The 21,724-nt window shown below is 41.8% G+C and overlaps 2 protein-coding genes across 3 annotated transcripts; one reads left to right on the top strand and one right to left on the bottom strand.

Moving 5' to 3' along the window:
- Positions 1–77: 77 nt before the first annotated feature.
- On the top strand, positions 78–16,533 carry med22 (mediator complex subunit 22). Of its 2 annotated transcripts, XM_024381761.2 has the most exons (5): positions 78–189; positions 7,563–7,710; positions 7,949–8,029; positions 8,352–8,560; positions 15,559–16,533. In XM_024381761.2, the coding sequence occupies exons 2-5, from the start codon at positions 7,588–7,590 to the stop codon at positions 15,758–15,760; spliced, it is 615 nt and encodes a 204-aa protein (XP_024237529.1). In that variant the 5' UTR covers positions 78–189; positions 7,563–7,587; the 3' UTR covers positions 15,761–16,533. The 2 variants fall into 2 exon arrangements, with proteins under 2 accessions (XP_024237529.1, XP_024237530.1); XM_024381762.2 differs by lacking the exon at positions 15,559–16,533 and having other exon boundaries at positions 8,352–9,606.
- A 66-nt stretch (positions 16,534–16,599) lies between these two features.
- Positions 16,600–20,812, bottom strand: lg20h9orf78 (linkage group 20 C9orf78 homolog). The gene is made up of 9 exons (XM_024381756.2): positions 20,614–20,812; positions 20,401–20,460; positions 19,886–19,937; positions 19,695–19,765; positions 19,522–19,602; positions 17,846–18,043; positions 17,476–17,612; positions 17,177–17,287; positions 16,600–16,979 (listed from the first exon to the last, which is right to left on the bottom strand). The coding sequence occupies exons 1-9, from the start codon at positions 20,691–20,693 to the stop codon at positions 16,882–16,884; spliced, it is 888 nt and encodes a 295-aa protein (XP_024237524.1). The 5' UTR covers positions 20,694–20,812; the 3' UTR covers positions 16,600–16,881.
- Between the last annotated feature and the right edge of the window lie 912 nt (positions 20,813–21,724).

Genomic DNA, 21,724 nt, shown 5'->3' with positions numbered 1-21,724 from the left:
CCCGAAATAAAATACCCGTACACTCACCATGTTGGATCAGACAGAAAGGAAGATCCATGGATTGTGGGTAATTTAAGTACCGCGATACATTTATGTGACGTCATAAACAATCGACGGCTGTGGTGATTTTGAACGGGATGTGCACCTTTCTATTTTCATAAATAATACTTTTCAACAATGTATTAGGAGGTAGGTGATGTTTTATAATTGATATAGAACTGTATATACCATGCACAAATAGATGACCTCAGTATTGACGATTTGTGGTTGAGTTAATCGATTTCTCTTCATTTCTGCAAGTAGCAGTAGCGGTGGGTGCGTGGGTACAATCACTGGCGAAGCCAGAAAAAAACCTGATTACAACTTAAGCGTTGTGATAATTGCGTTGTTTGCTCTAAAAATAGTGTTAGTTAATATGCCTTGCACCCGTGATATACAGGTCTAAAGGCCGAGACAATAAGAAGACACGGTGGCAGAATAAATTCAACCACACCTTTATCACAAAACTGGAGCGCAACCTCTGTCCGGTGAAGTCCACAAAGCATATTGCACGTTACAAACGCATTCGTGAAAGTAGAAAAACATGTTGACTCACCCTACTTGTAGAGGAAGCTTATGTCATCCGCCGCTCTTTCATGATGGCGAAACTGTCTATCACGCTGTCATACAGTACAGGCATTTATTTTGGGTTATCTTAGGCTACCTGGCTAAAATGCTAGCTCGCTTGTCTGACTTACTTTCATGTGAAACGTTAGCTAGTTAACATTAGCCTTCTATCCTCTCAGGCCAGGAACACAACAATGAGTTATCCGAGTTAGAGGTCGACCGATTATGATTTTTCAACGCCGATAACGCAAACTCGTACTTCGCCTTGGTCCGTACAATTGCCCTTATTCTAGCGCCCCAAAATGTAATTTTTATTTATTTATTTTATTTCACCTTTATTTAACCAGGTAGGCAAGTTGAGAACAAGTTCTCATTTACAATTGCGACCTGGCCAAGATAAAGCAAAGCAGTTCGACAGATACAACGACACAGAGTTACACATGGAGTAAAACAAACATACAGTCAAAAATATAGTTTAAACAAGTCTATATACGATGTGAGCAAATGAGGTGAGATAAGGGAGGTAAAGGCAAAAAAAGGCCATGGTGGCAAAGTAAATACAATATAGCAAGTAAAACACTGGAATGGTAGATTTGCAGTGGAAGGATGTGCAAAGTATAAATAAAAAATAATGGGGGCAAAGGAGCAAAATATATACAGTAGGGAAAGAGGTAGTTGTTTGGGCTAAATTATAGGTGGGCTATGTACAGGTGCAGTAATCTGTGAGCTGCTCTGACAGTTGGCGCTTAAAGCTAGTGAGGGAGATAAGTGTTTCCAGTTTCAGAGATTTTTGTAGTTCGTTCCAGTCATTAGCAGCAGAGAACTGGAAGGAGAGGCGGCCAAAGAAAGAATAGGTTTTGGGGGTGACCAGAGAGATATACCTGCTGCAGCGCGTGCTACAGGTGGGTGATGCTATGGTGACCAGTGAGCTGAGATAAGGGGGGACTTTACCTAGCAGGGTCTTATAGATGACATGAAGCCAGTGGGTTTGGCGACGAGTATGAAGCGAGGGCCAGCCAACGAGAGCGTACAGGTCGCAATGGTGGGTAGTATATGGGGCTTTGGTGACAACGGATTGCACTGTAATAGACTGCATCCAATTTGTTGAGTAGGGTATTGGAGGCTATTTTGTAAATGACATGGCCAAAGTCGAGGTTTGGTAGGATGGTCAGTTTTACAAGGGTATGTTTGGCAGCATGAGTGAAGGATGCTTTGTTACGAAATAGGAAGCCAATTCTAGATTTAACTTTGGATTGGAGATGTTTGATGTGGGTCTGGAAGGAGAGTTCACAGTCTAACCTGACACCTAGGTATTTGTAGTTGTCCACGTATTCTAAGTCAGAGCCGTCCAGAGTAGTGATGTTGGGCAGGTGCAGGCAGCGATCGGTTGAAGAGCATGCATTTCGTTTTACTTGTATTTAAGAGCGATTGGAGGCCACGTAAGGAGAGTTGTATGGCATTGAAGCTTGCCTGGAGGGTTGTTAACACAGTGTCCAAAGAAGGGCCAGAAGTATACAGAATGGTGTCGTCTGCGTAGAGGTGGATCAGAGACTCACCAGCAGCAAGAGCGACATCATTGATGTATACAGAGAAGAGAGTCGGTCCAAGAATTGAACCCTGTGGCACCCCCATAGAGACTGCCAGAGGTCCGCACAGCAGACCCTCCGATTTGATACACTGAACTCTATCAGAGAAGTAGTTGGTGAACCAGGCGAGGCAATCATTTGAGAAACCAAGGCTGTCGAGTCTGCCGATGAGGATGTGGTGATTGACAGAGTCGAAAGCCTTGGCCAGATCAATGAATACGGCTGCACAGTAATGTTTCTTATCGATGGCGGTTAAGATATTGTTTAGGACCTTGAGCGTGGCTGAGGTGCACCCATGACCAGCTCTGAAACCAGATTGCATAGCAGAGAAGGTATGGTGAGATTCGAAATGGTCGGTAATCTGTTTGTTGACTTGGCTTTCGAAGACCTTAGAAAGGCATGGTAGGATAGATATAGGTCTGTAGCAGTTTGGGTCAAGAGTGTCCCCCCTTTGAAGAGGGGGATGACCGCAGCTGCTTTCCAATCTTTGGGAATCTCAGATGACACGAAAGAGAGGTTGAACAGGCTAGTAATAGGGGTGGCAACAATTTCGGCAGATAATTTTAGAAAGAAGGGGTCCAGATTGTCTAGCCCGGCTGATTTGTAGGGGTCCAGATTTTGCAGCTCTTTCAGAACATCAGCTGACTGGATTTGGGAGGAGGAGAAATAGGGAAGGCTTGGGCGAGTTGCTGGGGGTGCAGTGCTGTTGACTGGGGTAGGAGTAGCCAGGTGGAAAGCACGGCCAGCTGTAGAAAAATGCTTTTTGAAATTCTCAATTATAGTGGATTTATCAGTGGTGACAGTGTTTCCTATCTTCAGTGCAGTGGGCAGCTGGGAGGAGGTGTTCTTATTCTCCATGAACTTTACAGTGTCACAGAACTTTTTTGAGTTAGTGTTGCAGGAAGCAAATTTCTGCTTGAAAAAGCTAGCCTTGGCTTTTCTAACTGCCTGAGTATAATGGTTTCTAGCTTCCCTGAACAGCTGCATATGCTAATGCATAACGCCATAGGATGTTTTTGTGTTGGTTAAGGGCAGTCAGGTCTGGGGAGAACCAAGGGCTATATCTGTTCCTGGTTCTAAATTTCTTGAATGGGACATGCTTATTTAAGATGGTTAGGAAGGCATTTAAAAAAATAACCAGGCATCCTCTACTGACGGAATGAGATCAATATCCTTCCAGGATACCCCGGCCAGGTCGATTAGAAAGGCCTGCTCGCTGAAGTGTTTCGGGGAGCGTTTGACAGTGATGAGTGGAGGTTGTTTGACCGCTGACCCATTACGGATGCAGGCAATGAGACGGTTATCGCTGAGTTCTTGGTTGAAGACAGCAGAGGTATATTTAGAGGGCAAGTTGGTTAGGATGATATCTATGAGGGTGCCCGTGTTTAACGCTTTGGGGAGGTACCTGGTAGGTTCATTGATAATTTGTGTGAGATTGAGGGCATCAAGCTTAGATTGTAGGATGGCCGGGGTGTTAAGCATGTTCCAGTTTAGGTCGCCTAGCAGCATACTTCCAGATCAACTGTAATGTCAATACCATTGTAAAGCACAATTTATCCCTTTTCCAACAGAATCAATTACATGACCTAAACCCTGCACGTTTCTGCATAATTCAAGCAGGCAATGAGCCCGTCGGGTCTTTTTAAAAATGGCGGGTGGGGAAGCGAAACTAATGCGTGATAGTGAGAAGGAGAGATGTTGTGTGGAGAAAAAAATGTCACTCGATTTGTCCAACGTATCACCTTATCACCTCTAAAATGTAAATAAAACACTATAGAGTTCATATAATGTGTCATTACATACCTATTTGAAGGTTTGTGTCGAATTTGAATCTGGTTTTTAGGGCGGTGCTAAAGTGATCTTAGAAGTAAACAGCTGCTTTGAGAATGATGATCGCATGCAATGATGACAAAAAAAATGACTATGTATCCCCCTTACCCCACCACTGTCCTTTTCTTGTTTTTAAATTATGATAGAAGTGCTACACCTGGTGGAGAGAGATTGTAAGACAGAAATAGTTTCTTTATGCGTACTGTACGTTACGACATGACACGTCAAGATGTCACGGAGGGTCCGTTTTTTTCAACTTTTCTCCAATACTATAGAGCCATTACCATGTCGATCAACGCTTGAATAGAAGTTCATACTCCCGATTTTGACGTCAACACAGTCGTTACAGTCCCATTAGACTTCTTTGTAGCCTCATTTGAATGTTGCGGTTGCGCACATTTGTACGGAATGAGGTGAGTTTACGTTACCGATTATTGGAGGACCCCCAAAAAAAGCCGATACCGATTAATTGGCCAATTTTTATTTATTTATTTGTAATAATGACAATTACAACAATACCGAATGAACACTTATTTTAACTTGATATAATACATCAATAAAATCAATTTAGCCTCAAATAAATAATGAAACATGTTCAATTTGGTTTAAATAATGCAAAAACAAAGTGTTGGAGAAGAGAGTAAAAGTGCAATATGTGCCATGTAAGAAAGCTAACGTTTACGTTCCTTGCTCAGAACATGAGAACATATGAAAGCTGGTGGTTCCTTTTAACATGAGTCTTCAATATTCCCATGTAAAACGTTTTAGGTTGTAGTTATTATAGGAATTATAGGACTATTTCTCTCTATACCATTTGTATTTCATATACCTTTGACTATTGGATGTTCTTACAGGCACTTTAGTATTGCCAGTGTAACAGTATAGCTTCCGTCCCTCTCCTCGCTCCTACTTGAGCTCGAACCAGGAACACATCGACAACAGCCACCCTCGAAGCAGCGTTACCCATGCAGAGCAAGGGGAACAACCACTCCAATTCTCAGAGCGAGTGACATTTGAAATGCTATTAGCGCGCTCCCCTCTAACTAGCTAGCCATTTCACATCGGTTAACCAGCCTAATCTCGGGAGTTGATAGGCTTGAAGTCATAATCAGCGCAATGCTTGAAGCATTGCGCAGAGCTGCTGGCAAAACGCACGAAAGTGCTGTTTGAAAGAATGCTTACGAGCCTGCTGGTGCCTACCATCGCTCAGTCAGACTGCTCTATCAAATCATAGACTTAATTATAACATAATAACACACAGAAATACGAGCCGTAGGTCATTAATATGGTCGAATCCGGAAACTATCATCTCGAACAAGATGTTTATTCTTTCAGTGAAATACGGAACCGTTCCGTATTTTATCTAAAGGGTGGCATCCATAAGTCTAAATATTCCTGTTACATTGCACAACCTTCAATGTTATGTCATAATTACGTAAAATTCTGGCAAATTATGCGGCCGAAACTGTTGCATATTCACTGACTCTGCGTGCAATGAATGCAAGAGAAGTGACACAATTTCGCCTGGTTAATATTGCCTGCTAATCTGGATTTCTTTTAGCTAAATACACAGGTTTAAAAATATATACTTCTGTGTATTGATTTTAAGAAAGGCATTGATGTTTATGGTTAGGTACACATTGGAGCAAGGACAGTCCTTTTTCACGAATACGCACCACATCGATTATATGCAACGCAGGACACGCTAGATAAACTAGTAATATCATCAACCATGTGTAGTTAACTAGTGATTATGATTGATTGATTGATTGTTTTTTATAAGATAAGTTTAATGCTAGCTAGCAACTTACCTTGGCTTGCTGCTTTCGCGTAACAGGCATGTTCCTCGTGGAGTGCAATGAGAGGCAGGTGGTTAGCGCGTTGGACTAGTTAACTGTAAGGTTGCAAGATTGAATCCCCGAGCTGACAAGGTAAAAATTTGTCGTTCTGCCCCTGAACAAGGCAGTTAACAAGGCCGTCATTGAAAATAAGAATGTGTTCTTAACTGACTTGCCTAGTTAAATAAAGATTAAATGAAGGTGTCAAAAAACAGCCAAATCGGTGTCCAAAAATACCGATTTCTGATTGTTATGAAAACTTGAAATCGGCCCTAATTAATCGGCCATTCCGATTAATCGGTCGACCTCTAATCCGAGTTATCCCATAAAACAGCTAAATATTACTACACCATACAAAGATAAAATTAGTGCTTGTGTTATGTATACCATATTACTATAACTTTTGAATTAATGGTTGGATCAGAATCAAATCCCTATCTCCACCCATGCCTAATATAGGAAAGGGACCATTTTAGCTAGCTAGCCACGGGAAGACAAAAACACAACTAGTAGACGCGAATTGACAGCAGTGACGTGAAATACAAACTGGCTTCCCTTGACCCTTTATTTTGGACTATTTTCAGGACTATTCACAGTTGAGCGCACTCAGTTTAGGTCAATGCTGATTGGCTATTATTTTTTATTTTTTTTATTAACCAAATGCTCGCTGGCTTCCCTTGCATTGAATGCTACTGGCCAGACAGGGGCACTGTTTTGCTTTCTCCAGTGAGATACAGTACATTCAGCCTCTTGCGAATTGAAGGAAAATTATGAAACACAGAGAGACAAAAGACAAATAATTGTATTTTTATTTTTATTTATTTTTTGGGGGGGGGGAAGCCTGGCTTCTCCTGGCATTCATGAATGCGACGTCACTGTCAAGTGTAAAAAGTCAAGACATTGGCTTATGGCGCTGGAGATTGGAGGTGTCCTGTGAGAGAAAGGCATGTTGAGGTTGCCAGGGTTAGAGCAGTACAGAAAGTGTTGTATGCGGAAGCAATGAAGAGAGTGGTAGAGGAAGATGGGTACAGGGTGAGGGATTCTGAGAAGATTCCTGTGAGTAGGCAGAGACCAATAAAGCGTTATGGGAATAAAATGTGCTTCGTAAGGTGGGTTTTTTAGTATTCATAGCCATGGTTGTCAACTGTACGGCAGAAATGGAACGTAAGTCACAGAAAACAGCTGCAGAGAAGTACTTGGGACTGTTGGATCTAGGAATACAGGCATTTCGCTACACCCGCAATAACTTCTGCTAAATATATGTATGTGACCAATACAATTTGATTTGATTGTGATATTTTACTGCAGAAGAGTTGCAGGGAATATTGAGTGATAGTGCTCTGTCCTCCCAGACCATTGGCCTGGAGAAGGGTAAGATAGGGTTAAATAGTGGAATTAGGTAGTGTTTTTTTGTGGGGGCTAATAGTTGTCAGGGTCATTTTAATCTCCCCCAATTTTGTATTGCCGTAATTTAACGTAGGTAGGTTGTGACTATCCTCACACTCCGGTACAATAGGTGCCAGGGTATGCACCTAAAAGTTGGAATGTGATCCGCCAAACCAATCCCAAAGAAGACGAAGAAGTCAAGACATTGCATTTGATGATGTGCGCTAGCAATGCCATGCCGTTTTATTTTGCTGGCTAACTACAGTATAACGTGGGGGTATTTTGAATGTTATGTATCTCCTTTATTTGCTTTTAGGGGTTTGTTTACATTCCTGAATACGATGGCCAATCAAAGAGCGCTCCCTCAAAGCAAGGAGAGTCTTCTTCAGAACTACAACAAAAGACTGAAGGATGATATCAGGTCCATTCTAGATAACCTCACGGAAATCATAAAAACCGCAAAGGTAGCTGTAACGTTACGGTATTGTGTGTGTGTGTGTGTTTGTGTGTTTGTGTGTGAGAGAGATCATGCGATCACATTTGAGTGTGTGAGACTGTGTGTTTTTCTATGTGAGCGAAAGAGAGAAACAGACAAAGGAGTTTTTTCCTAATGTTTTTTTTACTGAAAGAATGACGGTTTAACCCATAAAGTCATTCTATCTCTTCTGTTCAACCAAAATGTGTTGTGTTGTTTTGCTCCAGGTAGAGGACGAGACACAGGTCTCTCGGGCTACACAGGCTGAGCAGGACCACTATGAGATGCACGTCAGAGCAGCCAACATTGTAAGTACATGCCAGCAAGACTCCCTAGAGACTAGGAGAGCTTTCCTTCAACTTTAAACCCCTTGCTTAGGGAACTTAATGGTTGAGTTGGAATTCAATCCTGGGTCATGTTCATTTGGGCCTGCAATGGAAAACATTTGAAAACATTTTGGAACAGAAAACTCAAATGAGCGTTTCTTATTCAACAATTTCAGGTAGTCCCACCCTGTTTCAGTCTGTTTCTTCCACATTTGTTGCATAATGAACATGACCCTGTATTGAGTGCATGTTACAAGGCAAAAGCACCAGTGATAATCCCAGTGGTTTGTTGTTGTGTCTGAAGGTGCGTGCGGGCGAGTCCCTGATGAAGCTAGTGTCGGACCTGAAACAGTTCCTGATCCTCAACGACTTCCCTTCGGTCAACGAGGCCATCAGCCTGCAGAACCAGCAGCTGCGCTCGCTGCAGGAGGAGTGCGACAAGAAGCTCACCTCGCTCCGTGACGAGATCGCCATCGACCTGTACGAGCTAGAGGAAGAATATTACTCCTCCAGGTACAAGTAGGCTCATACTGCACAGTCAAGGTTCGGTTGATCCACTCTATCTTGACTTATAGCCCCTAGTCCCCCTCACTGTCGTGCCTTATGAAGGGTTTATCTTACCCCACCACATGAGTCATCGCCATTAGTCCTTTAGTGTCTCTGTGTATTGCGTCAACTTCAATAGAATATCCAAATGCTGGTTTTAACAGCAAAATAGATGGTTGATCTATGGGCAAAGTTATTTTGCAGTACATTCACCATAATGAATCTAATCTCATTTGGTTTAAAATTATGTGCCTTGTCTGTAATGCCTCTGGACGTTTTTTTTTATATCCTCATGTATGATAGATTGTAGGTCTCAACATGGTAAATGTTATACCCAATCATAAGTGTGGTCCTAGTGTACACTATATATACAAAAGTATGTGGACACCCCTTCAAATTTGTGGTTTCTGCTATTTCAGCCTCACCTGTTGCTGACAGGTTTATAACATCGAGCACACAGCCATGCAATCTCCATAGACAAACATTGGCAGTAGAATGGCCTTACTCGAGCTCAGTGACTTTCAACATGGCACCGCCATAGGATTCCAACTTTCCAACATGTTAGTTCATTATATTTCTGCCCTGTTAGAGCTGCTCCCTGTCAACTGTAAGTGCTGTTATTGTGAAGTGGAAACGTCTAGGATCAACAACGGCTCAGCCGCGAAGTGGTAGCCACACATGCTCACAGAACGGGACCGCAGAATGATGAAGTGCGTAGAGCGTCTGTCCTCGTTTGCAACACTCACTACCGAGTTCCAAACTGCCTCTGGAAGCAACGTCAGCTTTCCATGGCCGAGCAGCCGCACACAAGCCTAAGATCACCATGCGCGATGCCAAGCGCCGGCAGGAGTGCTGTAAGGTTTGCCGCCATTGGAGTCTGGAGCATTGGAAATGCGTTCTCTGGAGTGATGAATCATGCTTCACCATTCGTCAGTCCGATGAATGAATCTGGGTTTGGTGGATGACAGGAGAACGCTACATGCCCGAATGCATAGTACCAACTGTAAAGTTTGGTTGAGGAGGAATACTTGTCTGGGACTGTTTTTCATGGTTTGGGCTAGGCCCCTTAGTTCCAGTGGAGGGAAATCTCAATGCTACAGCATATAATGACATTCTAGACAATTCTGTGCTTCCAACTTTGTGGTAACAGTTTGGGGAAGGCCCTTTCCTGTTTCAGCATCTCAAAGCACCCGTGCACAAAGCGAGGTCCATACAGAAATGGTTTCTTGAGATCGGTGTGGAAGAACTTGACTGGCCTGCACAAAGCCCTGACCTCAACCCAATCGAACCCCTTTGTGATGAATTGGAACGCTGACTGCAAGTCAGGCCTAATCACCCAACATCAGTGCCCGACTTCAGTAATGCTCTTGTGGCTGAATGGAAGCAAGTCCCCGCAGCAATGTTCCAACATCTAGTGGAAAACCTCCCAGAAGAGTGGAAGCTGTTATAGCAGCAAAGTGCGGACCAACTCCATATTAAGGCCCATGATTTTGGAATGAGATGTTCAACGAGCAGGTGTCCACTTACTGTTGGTCATGTAGTGTATCTAGTTGCTATATTCTTCCTCAGTTGTTTGTAATAGGCTGATGATTGAGAGAACATACAGTTGAAGTCGGAAGTTTACATACACTTTGGTTGAAGTCATTACAACTCATTTTTCAACCACTCCACAACCACTTTCTTGTTGACAAACTATAGGTTTGGCAAGTTGGTTCGGACATCTACTTTGTGCATGACACAAGTAATTTTTCCAACAATTGTTTACAGACAGATTATTTCACTTATAATTCACTGTATCACAATTCCAGTGGGTCAGAGGTTTACCTACACTAAGTTGACTGTGCCTTTAAACAGCTTGGAAAATTCCAGAAAATTGACATCATTTGAGTCAATTGGAGGTGTACCTGTGGATGTATTTCAAGGCCTACCTTCAAACTCAGTGCCTCTTTGCTTGACATCATGGGAAAATCAAAAGAAATCAGCCAAGACCTCAGAAAGAAAATGGTAGACCTCCACAAGTCTGGTTCATCCTTGGGAGCAATTTCCAAACGCCTGAAGGTACCACGTTCATCTGAACAAACAATAGCACGCAAGTATAAACACCATGGGACCATGCAGCCGTCATACCGCTCAGGAAGGAGACGCGTTCTGTCTCCTAGAGATGAACGTACTTTGTTGCGAAATGTGCAAATCAATCCCATAACAACAGCAAAGGACCTTGTGAAGATGCTGGAGGAAACCGGTACAAAAGTATCTATATCCACAGTAAAACGAGTCCTTTATCGACATAACCTGAAAGGCCACTCAGCAAGGAAGAAACCACTGCTCCAAAACCGCCATAAAAAAAGCCACACTACGGTTTGCAACTGCACATGGGGACAAAGATTGTACTTTTTGGAGAAATGTCCTCTTGTCTAATGAAACAAAAATAGAACTGTTTGGCCATAATGACCATCGTTATGTCTGGAGGAAAAAGGGGGAGGCTTGCAAGCCGAAGAACAACATCCCAACCGTGAAGCACGGGGGTGGCAACATCATGTTGTGGGGGTGCTTTGCTGCAGGAGGCACTGGTGCACTTCACAAAATAGATGGCATCATGAGGCAGGAAAATTGTGTGGATATTTTGAAGCAACATCTCAAGACATCAGTCACGAAGTTAAAGCTTGGTTGCAAATGGGTCTTCCAAATGGACATTGACCCCACGCATACTTCCAAAGTTGTGGAAAAATGTCAAGGTATTGGAGTGGCCATCACAAAGCCCTGACCTCAATCCTATAGAAAATTTGTGAGTAGAACTGAAAAAGTAAGGATGCCTACAAACCTACTCAGTTACACTAGCTCTGTCAGGAGGAATGGGCCAAAATTCACCCAACTTATTGTGGGAAGCTTGTGGAAGGCTACCCAAAACGCTCACCTAAGTTAAGCAATTTAAAGGCAATGCTACCAAATACTAATTGAGTGTAAGTGTATGTAAACTTCTGACCCACTGGGAATGTGATGAAAGAAATAAAAGCTGAAAGAAATTATTCTCTCTATTATTCTGAAATTCACATTCTTAAAATAAAGTGGTGATCCTAACTAGAGGTCGACCGATTAATCGGAATGGCCGAATTTCATGTTTTCATAACAATCGGTCATCTGCATTTTTGGACACTGATCATGGCCGATTACATTGCACTCCACGAGGAGACTGTGTGGCAGGCTGACTACCTGTTATGCGAGTGCAGCAAGGAGCCAAGGTAAGGTGCTAGATATCATTAAATGTATCTTATAAAAACAATCAATCTTAACATAATCACTACACAGGTTGATGATATTACTAGTTTATCTAGCTTGTCCTGCGTTGAGCATAATCGATGCGGTGCCTGTTAATTTATCATTAAATCATAGCCTACTTCGCCAAACGGGTGATTTAACAAGTGCGTTCGTGAAAAAAAAAGCGCTGTCGTTGCACCAATGTACCTAACCATAAACATCAACACCTTTCTTAAAATCAATACACAAGTATATATTTTTAAACCTGTATATTTAGTGAATATTGCCTGCTAACATTAATTTCTTTTAACTAGGGAAATTGTGTCACTTATCTTCTGTTCTGTGCAACAGAGTCAGGGTATATGCAGCAGTTTGGGCCGCCTGGCTCGTTGCGAACTGTGTGAAGACCATTTCTTCCTAACAAAGACAGCCAACTTCGCCAAATGGGGGATGATTTAACAAAAGCGCATTTACGACTGGGAGGTCCATGGGGCAACGCACAATTGACCTAGCATCGTCCGGGTTAGGGAGGGTTTGGCCGGTAGGAATATCCTTGTCTCATCGCGCACTAGCGACTCCTGTGGCGGGCTGGGCACAGTGCGCGCTAACCAGGTCGCCGGATTTGACCATATTAATGACCTACGGCTCGTATTTCTGTGTGATATTATGTTATAATTAAGTCTATGATTTGATATTTGATAGAGCAGTCTGACTGAGCGGTGGTAGGCAGCAGCAGGCTCGTAAGCATTCATTCAAACAGCACTTTCGTGCGCTTGCCAGCAGCTCTTCGCTGTGCTTCAAGCATTGCGCTGTTTAACTCCCGAGATTAGGCTGTTGTAACTGATGTGAAATGGCTAGCTAGTTAGCGGGGTGCTTGGTAATAGCATTTAAATCGGTGACGATACTCTCTCTGAGACCTTGAAGTAGTTGTTCCCCTTGCTCTGCAAGGGCTGTGGCTTTTGTGGAGCGATGGGTAACGATGCTTCGAGGGTGACTGTTGTCGATGTGTTCCTGGGGCGAGGGGAGGGACGGAAGCTATACTGTTACGCTGGCAATACTAAAGTGCCTATAAGAACATCCAATAGTCAAAGGTATATGAAATACAAATGGTATAGAGAGAAATAGTCCTATAATTCCTATAATAACTACAACCTAAAACGTCTTACCTGGGAATATTGAAGACTCATGTTAAAAGGAACCACCAGCTTTCATATGTTCTCATGTTCTGAGCAAGGAACGTAAACGTTAGCTTTCTTACATGGCACATATTGCACTTTTACTCTCTTCTCCAACACTTTGTTTTTGCATTATTTAAACCAAATTGAACATGTTTCATTATTTATTTGAGGCTAAATTGATTTTATTGATGTATTATACTTAGTTAAAATAAGTGTCCATTCAGTATTGTTGTAATTGTCATTATTACGAATAAATAGAAAATAAAAATCAGCCGATTAATCGTTATCTGCTTTTTTTTGGTCCTCCAACAATCGGTTTCGGCGTTGAAAAACCATAATCGGTCGACCTCTAATCCTAACTGACCTAAAATAGGGAATTTTTACTAGGATTAAATGTCAGTAATTGTAAATGTATTTGGCTAAGGTGTATGCAAACTTCCGACTTCAACTGTATACCGTTTATAGGTATCTAGGTAACACATTCTTAAGCTTTACAGTCAGTATTTGTGGACTGGAGAGTGGGTGTAGTTGTGTGCTGAAATGTGGATAAGATCCTTTAGTAAACTATTCAATCATGTAATTGAAAGATTTGTGTTAACTCAGAGCAAACGGCTCAGGAAGGGAAATGTAAGAAAAAACATGTTTTAAAAATGCTTTCATTGCAAAATACTTGGAATCTAATGAAGAAGGAAAAACTATGCTTTAATTACAAAATCACTGTAAGATCATTTCTACAAGCAAAAGTATTATGCATTTATAACCCTAATTATAAATTGTGAACATATAGGTCCATTAACCAACACACAGGCATTTGTGTTATTTATTTTCTATTGAATTTTATACTGGAAAGTGCTCGATAAATCTAATCTCTGAGGGTTCCAGAAACTTTGCATTGAACGGAATCCAGTGTTGTATCTGACAATTGACCAAGCCAGTAACCGTGGAAACTGTGTTCACAAAGCATGCACTGTTGCACACACATCAACTATGGTAATATGTATTTAGTCTGTGTCTGTCACCTGCATAGACCAATGATGTATATAAACCCTGGATTGCTGATGCAATCTATTGACCATTGAGAGGCTTTGAAGCCACCGGTCGGCCATATTTGCACTGCCCAGTAAGAGCAGTCCTCCATAGGAATGAATGGAATTCTACAGTGTTTAAATTACATTTTCAAGGACAAAATTGCATGTATTTAAGCGTTTTTGTTGTTGTAGTTGCGACAGTAACATTAGTAATCTCCCAAAATTATACTTTGTAAGGAAAAAAATAGCTCACAATATAATGTAAAAGTATGCATTAAGGTATCTGTAATAGAATAAATGTGGCAAAAACAAATGTAAACATTAAAAAAATGCATTTCTATTCCATTTTTTACACTGGTGGGAGGGGCATGTCAAGATGGAGGCACGGTGGCTTCAACACAGCGCCCTCTATTGGTCATATAGTGTGTGTGTGTGTGTGTGTGTGTGTATATATATATATCTCATTGGCATAGACCAAGTATTTTATCTTTATAAACACTGAAAAATAAACTAGAGACAAAACAATGTAATTTTCTGTCTAATTTATTTAACTGTGAAAAATCTAGCTGTCTCTAGATGCTGCTTTTCAGCATGCAAGGTGTTGTATCCCTTCTTTTTCTTTGCCTGTGCATTTCCTGTTCTTTGCCCTGCATCAGGATCTAATGCACTTCTGGGGGTAAGATTACACAGCTAGGTGATACAAACTAGGGTTGTCACGACACCAGTATTGTGATACTATTATACTTGATTTTCCTTGGCAAAAAGGAAAACACAAAGCAGACTAAACTCTTTGGTCCTTTAAAAACCCACTGTATGTGACATATAGTGTGCTTTAGCTTGGAAAAGAAACATGGGATTCTGGGTGACAACATCAGGCTGCTGGTTTCTGACATTAGGACTGTTTTCCTCAGGAAATACAGTACGCGTCATGTTTTGTTTTGATTCCTTCCCACGATACTTCAGAGTATCACATTACTTGTATCGCAACAACCCTAATACCAACAGCTAGTGTATCTAACAGTCAGTTACAGATGACCCAACTCTACGTTTACATTTGAGGCATTTAGCAGACGCAATTAGTGTTACATGCCTTGCTCAAGGGCACATCGACAGATTTTTACCTACTCATTGACCCTTTGCTCCAGGTCATGTTTCATTGATTGTGTTGCATGTGGAAATGGAAACAAAACAAGCAATGAAAGTATCCAGTTTACCATCTTTAAGACTGCATTGCAGCTGTTAATAGCGAAGACGAAGAGGAATGAAAGACTACAGACATTTATTTAGGGAAATAGTCACAGCACCAGACACTAGCTGACATTCCTCTGGAATCCTTTTAGAGCTTAAGCTTGTACTTCATACTGCTGTTTCCTGTGCATCATTCCTATGTCTGTCTCTTTAATGCAGGTGTGTGTCTGTACTCTACCAGATGTGTCAGACACACACCTCTCTTCTCTGTGCTTTGCTGATTCTATGCCCCTCTATGGTTTTTGTTCTGGTAAAGCTACGGTCAGTGGGACAGTACCGACCTGCCCCTGTGTGAGGCCTACTGGCGTTGGGACAGTTGGGCGTCCCCGGACGGGGGCGCCACCTCCGGGTCAGCCCAGGGGGTCGAGGAGGACACAGACGGACCTGCCTCCCAGGAGACCACCCCCAAACACCACCTCAACGGACACGGGACCACTGCCGCGGCAGACAAGCCCTAAAGCAGACCACATATAGATGTAGAATGGACCTCTCCCTCTAACACTGTCACTCATATTCTCAGTGGTACGTAGATTAGTGTTAATGTATCATAGTCTATCCATGTACAGTATGACAAGTCTTCCACTGTCAGTGTGTCTGGTGGAAATGGGGGGCAAGCAAAACTGAAGACCTTTAATGTTTCAAGGGTATTCCTCTGTATACTTTCAGATTACAAGGGATCAGTATGATGAACACTGTTGATAAGCTAACGTTACACTCCAACTGCACAAATATCACCCATACTTTAATTAATCAATAATGGTAATCCATCTAAGGTTGCTTCTCCGATAGTTTATAAATGCTGTAAGCTCTGTAGCAAGGTATCCGACCAAATGGATAGAGTATGTTATTTTTTTTTTCAAGTTAAATTTGGACAAGATTACAGATAATGCTTAATGCAACTAGTGTGAAGACTTAGCTGGCCCAAACCACTTTAAAACTGTGTCTCCCGAAAATCTAACCAAGATTTGTTTTTGCCTTGTCTAATATCCCCATTACATACACCTGTTGAGATTTAGTTCGAAAGACATTTCAGTTACCCCAGTGGCAGAAACATGGTGCATTACTGAAGCCAATTTCTTTATTTTGGTTAACTTGTCTAAATGTATGACCATAAGACTGCATGTCAGGCAAGTGTATGGATGTTATGTTCTTGGATATCTTTTGTAGCATTGTTTTTGTAATATTTGCATGAAGAATTAGATAAGTGAATAAAACACCATTATAAACTCAAGCCTGTCTCTAATCTTAAAAAAAAGATTTCTGGAACAATCCAAAAATAGTCAGCTATTACTACTGGTATTGTTCTGACAAATGACAAAGAGAACATTTATTGTAAAAACCAAGGATGGAATGACATCAAATAATTCAGATGTATGACATTTCACATGCTATTGATAGAATACACTACATCAATCGAGTCCGAGACAAAACAACAAAAGATGGAAACAAAAAGCAGAAGGGGCTATTTATACAAATGGGCATAGATTTTTTTTCTCAAGGAAAAACTAAGCCTAGCCCTAGACTAAAAATCATGTTCAATGGAGATTATCCAAATTCCAGTCAAAGGGCAAATCTATCCTCAGTATCTACGGTTCATCTTCTTGAACTTCTCGTAGTGGTAGTCGTCCGTGGCCTTCTCGTTGTTAGGCCTCTTACGATGGTTGGCTGGTTCCACAGCTGGAAGAGACATGAGAGCAGATTGATAGTTAACGTCTCTAATAGGTGTATTCTCTAATATTTCAGCTAAAAATATACAAATGTTTTCATCTCAGATACTGTGTTATGCTATCAGTATTAGCTTCTCTCTAGCAATATGTTTGTATATATCCTCTGGTCTGTAGTGGTTGATGCAGTTGTGTGGATTCTTCTCTTACCCTCTGGTCCTGGTTTCTCTGTGTCACCCACACGAAGCGGCCTGGCCTCTGGCTCCTTTGGTTTGTGTCTGTTGTGGTGTCTCTGTGGGGCGTTCACGTCTTCACGGTAGACTGGAACAAAAGATATTCACACAGTTAAAGGCTGACAGACCAGCATGTGTAAAACAGGTGGACGTGATTTGATGTCATGCTACGGAGTCAAGCCTAGCTGTACTGGGCTGGCCTGGTTACGCATCCACCACTGTTCGGGTCTGCCCTGTAGTGTGAAGCAGGTATCAGATGACACGAACAGAACTCACAGCGGTTGTGCTGGACGTAGTTGACAGCGATGTTGGTGGGGACAAAGGAGGTACCGTTGTCCTTCTTCTTGTTCCTCTGATCCTGTAGCAGCTTGGCCTTGGCCTCCTCTGTGAAGATGATGTTCTTTATCTTAGCACTGAAAAACAAAAATCTGAAATAATGCTCTTTATCTAAGCTTCAAGATGTGCTAAACAAACACAGCTGTTGTGCAAGGTTTTCAGTCACTGGATTTGTTGTGGTAAGATTACGAGACATTGCTATAGTTGCTACAGACATGAATACAGATTTAACAAGAGCAAAAAAACAACTCCTAGGGGAAACACTCTTGGTGTATTCAGCTGCAGAAACATTGAGACCCTGGCTACTCACTCAATGCCAAGGTCAACTTCGGGGATCCCACTCAGCATCTGATTGGACAACATCTCTTCAGTCTTCTTGGCCGAGTTGACTCGGATGTTCTCCGGCAGTTCGTACAGGAGGTCCTCAGCGTTCTTCACTTTTACCTTCTGCTCCTCCGCTTCCACCAAGCCCTTCTTCTTCTTCAGCTCTGTCTCAATGTACTTCATCCTAGTCGGGGGGAGAACATTTAAAAATATACAGCAAAATATAGAACTTCAATTGTGAACTGAGACATCAGTGAGACCATCAGACAAGATGAGTCCCTTTTTCAGAACCCTGTCTTCCAAAGATAATTAGTAAAAATCCACAGATCTTCATTGTAAAGGGTTTAAACACTGTTTCCCATGCGTGTTCAATGAACCACAAACAATTAAAGAACATGCACCTGTGGAATGGTCACTAAGACACTAACAGCTTACAGACGGTAGACAATAAGGTCACAGTTCTGAAAACTTAGGACACGAGGCCTTTCTACAGACTCTGAAAAACACCAAAAGAAAGATGCCACGGGTCCCTGCTCATCTGCGTGAACGTGCCTTAGGCATGCTGCAAGGAGGCATGAGGACTGCAGATGGGCAGCAATTCATTGCCAGGGCCACGAGTTACACCAGGAATGCACAATCCCTCCATCAGTGCTCAGACTGACCGCAGTAGGCTGAGAGAGGCTGGACTGAGGGCTCACAGCAAAAACTGGCCTGTTGTAAGGCAGGTCCTCATCAGACATCACCGGCAACAACGTCGCCTATGGGCACAAACCCGTCGCTGGACCAGACAGGACTGGCAAAAAGTGCTCTTCACTGACAAGTCGCGGTTTTGTCTCACCAGGGGTGATGGTCGGATTCAAATTTATCGTGGAAGGAATGAGTGTTACACCGAGGCCTGTACTCTGGAGCGGGATCGATTTGGAGGGTCCGTCATGGTCTGGGGCGGTGTGTCACAGCATCATCAGACTGAGCTTGTTGTCATTGCAGGCAATCTCAACGCTATGCGGTTACAGGGAAGACATCCTCCTCCCTCATGTGGTACCCTTCCTGCAAGCTCATCCTGACCTGACCCCCCCAGCATGACAATGCCACCAGGCATATTGCTTGTTCTGTGCGTGATTTCCTGCAAGACAGGAATGTCAGTGTTCTGCCATGGCCAATGTAGAGCCTGGATCTCAATCCCATTGAGCACGTCTGGGACCTGTTGGGTCGGAGGGTGAGGGCTAGGGCCATTTCCCACAGAAATGTCCGGGAACTTGCAGGTGCCTTGGTGGAAGAGTGGGGTAATATCTCACAGCAAGAACTGGTAAATCTGTTACAGTCCATGAGGAGGAAATACACTGCAGTACTTAATGCAACTGGTGGCCACACCAGAAACTGACTGTTACTTTTGATTTTGACCCTCCCTTTGTTCAGAGACACATTATTCTGTTTATGTTAGTCACATGTCTGTGGTACATGTTCAGTTTGTGTCTCAGCTGCTGAATCTTATGTTCATACAAATATTTACACAAGTTTGCTGAAAATAAACGCAGTTGAGAGAGAGGACATTTATGTTTTGAGTTTTTTTGTTTAATGTATTTTCCGTATGGCGTCAGCTAATGGGGATCCTAATAAAATCAAATAAAATGTTTGCTTTGCAGAGGTTTGTTGATAACATACATGTCTGCATCTTCATCTCGTCTGTTGGTCTCGGCAGAGAAAGAGGTGCCCAGATTAAGGTCCCCTGTGTCGTCATCGGTCCTGAAGGTGGAGAAGAGACACACCATAAATACTGACAAAAACTTGGTCTTACACACTTTAAAAGACTCAAACTGGTAGCAATAAAAGCTTACATGTCTCTGGCCCGGTCTTTAACTTTTTTCATGTCAACAACGCCCCCCGTCTTCAATTTAAAAGGGTCATTCTGTTGAGCAATGAAAGTTGAGAAGAATGTAGTTAGTATAAGATGTTTGAAGCAGAAACAAACACATTCAATGTATCAACTACTGAACAATAACACTGTAAACAAGGGGAAAAAACATACATCACCCCCTTCGTCCAAGCGAAGTTTCTCCCCCTCCAACAATGCGGCCACGCTGAATAGTACAACATAACAGAAAGTTAATCAGAACTTTTCAGTTTCGTTAAGGTACAATTTCTCAACTATTAAAGTAATTTTATAATATGCCTGTTTATTTTTTTTTGAATATATGCTAAATTGTACATGCCCCAGTAGGCGTAAGTAACTGTCTTACTCCATCTTAACACAATAAGCTTGCACATTTGAGTGTTTGTAAACAAACTATGATTAAAGCTATTATGTCTATCTCATGGACTGAGATAATGATTAAATTTATCCAGCCGCATCCCTTGGCTTTATAGCAGCAAACCAAGTTATGAGCCTGTAATTTGGCTGAAAACCCAATTTAGTCTTTTAAAAAATAAATGTTGATAATCAAATATTATTGCATAGCTAGCTGTGATATACACTTCTAGCTAAGTGCAATTAGCTAATGTACACAACAGCTGTTGTGCTGTTTAACTGTAAACTTTACCTACCTAACTCCAGTCTGTCTTTTCCGTAAACTCTGAAGTTCTTTAGCTTCGTCCAGTTTCGATCTGAGTAGAGAGAAAAAGATTTGACTAGTGTCAATATCAAGAACAGGAAGAACTGCTATCTGGCAATCGAAGTCATTAGCCAACTAGAAGCTAGCCATCATACACGTCGTGGCTAACTAAGGTAAGCTATATTGAAAACGTCTCAAACGTTACCTAACTTCAGCTGTTATCTCGTCTTCCTCTTCATCCGAAGAGCTTTCTCTTCTCCTTCTAAAGTTTTTTCCCGACGGCATTATTGTAAAGTTTTCGAAAGGATGGTAGCAAACGTTGTGTACACGACTTTACAGTGTACGCAGATGCTCTTTTGCCAACAATAATAACACAGGGGACAGATTTCGCAGACAGACCTATGCGCCACTTCCCCCCAAACCGGATGTGACGTAATACTTGACGTGTATTGTGACGATAGTAAAAAATACATAAAAAATACATATATGAACATATATATTTTTATGTTTTATTTCTTAACCCTCCTGTTGTGTTTGTTTCATGTTAATTAATTATGTGTAATTATGTGTCCAAAATGACCGCCACATTATTGCTGAAAATAAATATTTTATCATACATATATTATCACCTAATGTTGCCTAGATCTTTTTATCAACTTAAGTTGTTGTGAACATTACACGTTTTGAACTTCTATTTGGTATTTATGGCCTGTAGGCCTCATTGACCTGAGCTCATACAACTCGTTTTTGAGTAGAAAAAATCAGAATGTATGGATTATTTTGACTATAACAAATACTCAGATGAAACGTATTGTGCTATTTATCACAGACTACTTTGAGTCAAAGTTTAACAATGACTCTTTCCTCCTCACCAGTGTCATGATCAAAGATATGATCAAGAGCCTCACATACAGTATATCGTTTGGTCATTATGCTACCACAGAATAAATTGTGAGCAAGGCCTCAAAAAAGCTTTATATACTGTACAAGAGCTGCGAGAAAAACATTAATGAAACAATGTTGCGATTGTTTGTGAGAATGCCAACAGGTGTGGTTCCCGTGGGGGAAAGGTTCCGTGGGGGTTGCCATGGAAGCCAAGAAGGGGAGTGAGGTGTGTGTGTGCTCAAACATACATGCATGTGGGGGTCTTGGAGAGGAATTGTGTCCATCTGATGAATGGGCATGTGCCCGAACTCAATTGTATACACTAATTGTAGTTTCACCCATTCATTTCTAATGACATGTCATTTTTGATCGGGAACACCACAGGCGTACAAAAGTTAAATAATACACCCAAAATGTAATGAAAATCATCC

This window comes from Oncorhynchus tshawytscha, linkage group LG20 (assembly GCF_018296145.1).
Source record: "Oncorhynchus tshawytscha isolate Ot180627B linkage group LG20, Otsh_v2.0, whole genome shotgun sequence".
Lineage (NCBI taxonomy): Eukaryota > Metazoa > Chordata > Actinopteri > Salmoniformes > Salmonidae > Oncorhynchus > Oncorhynchus tshawytscha.
The sequence above is the reverse complement of the archived record's forward strand: the minus strand, read 5'-3'. Positions and strand labels throughout refer to the sequence as shown.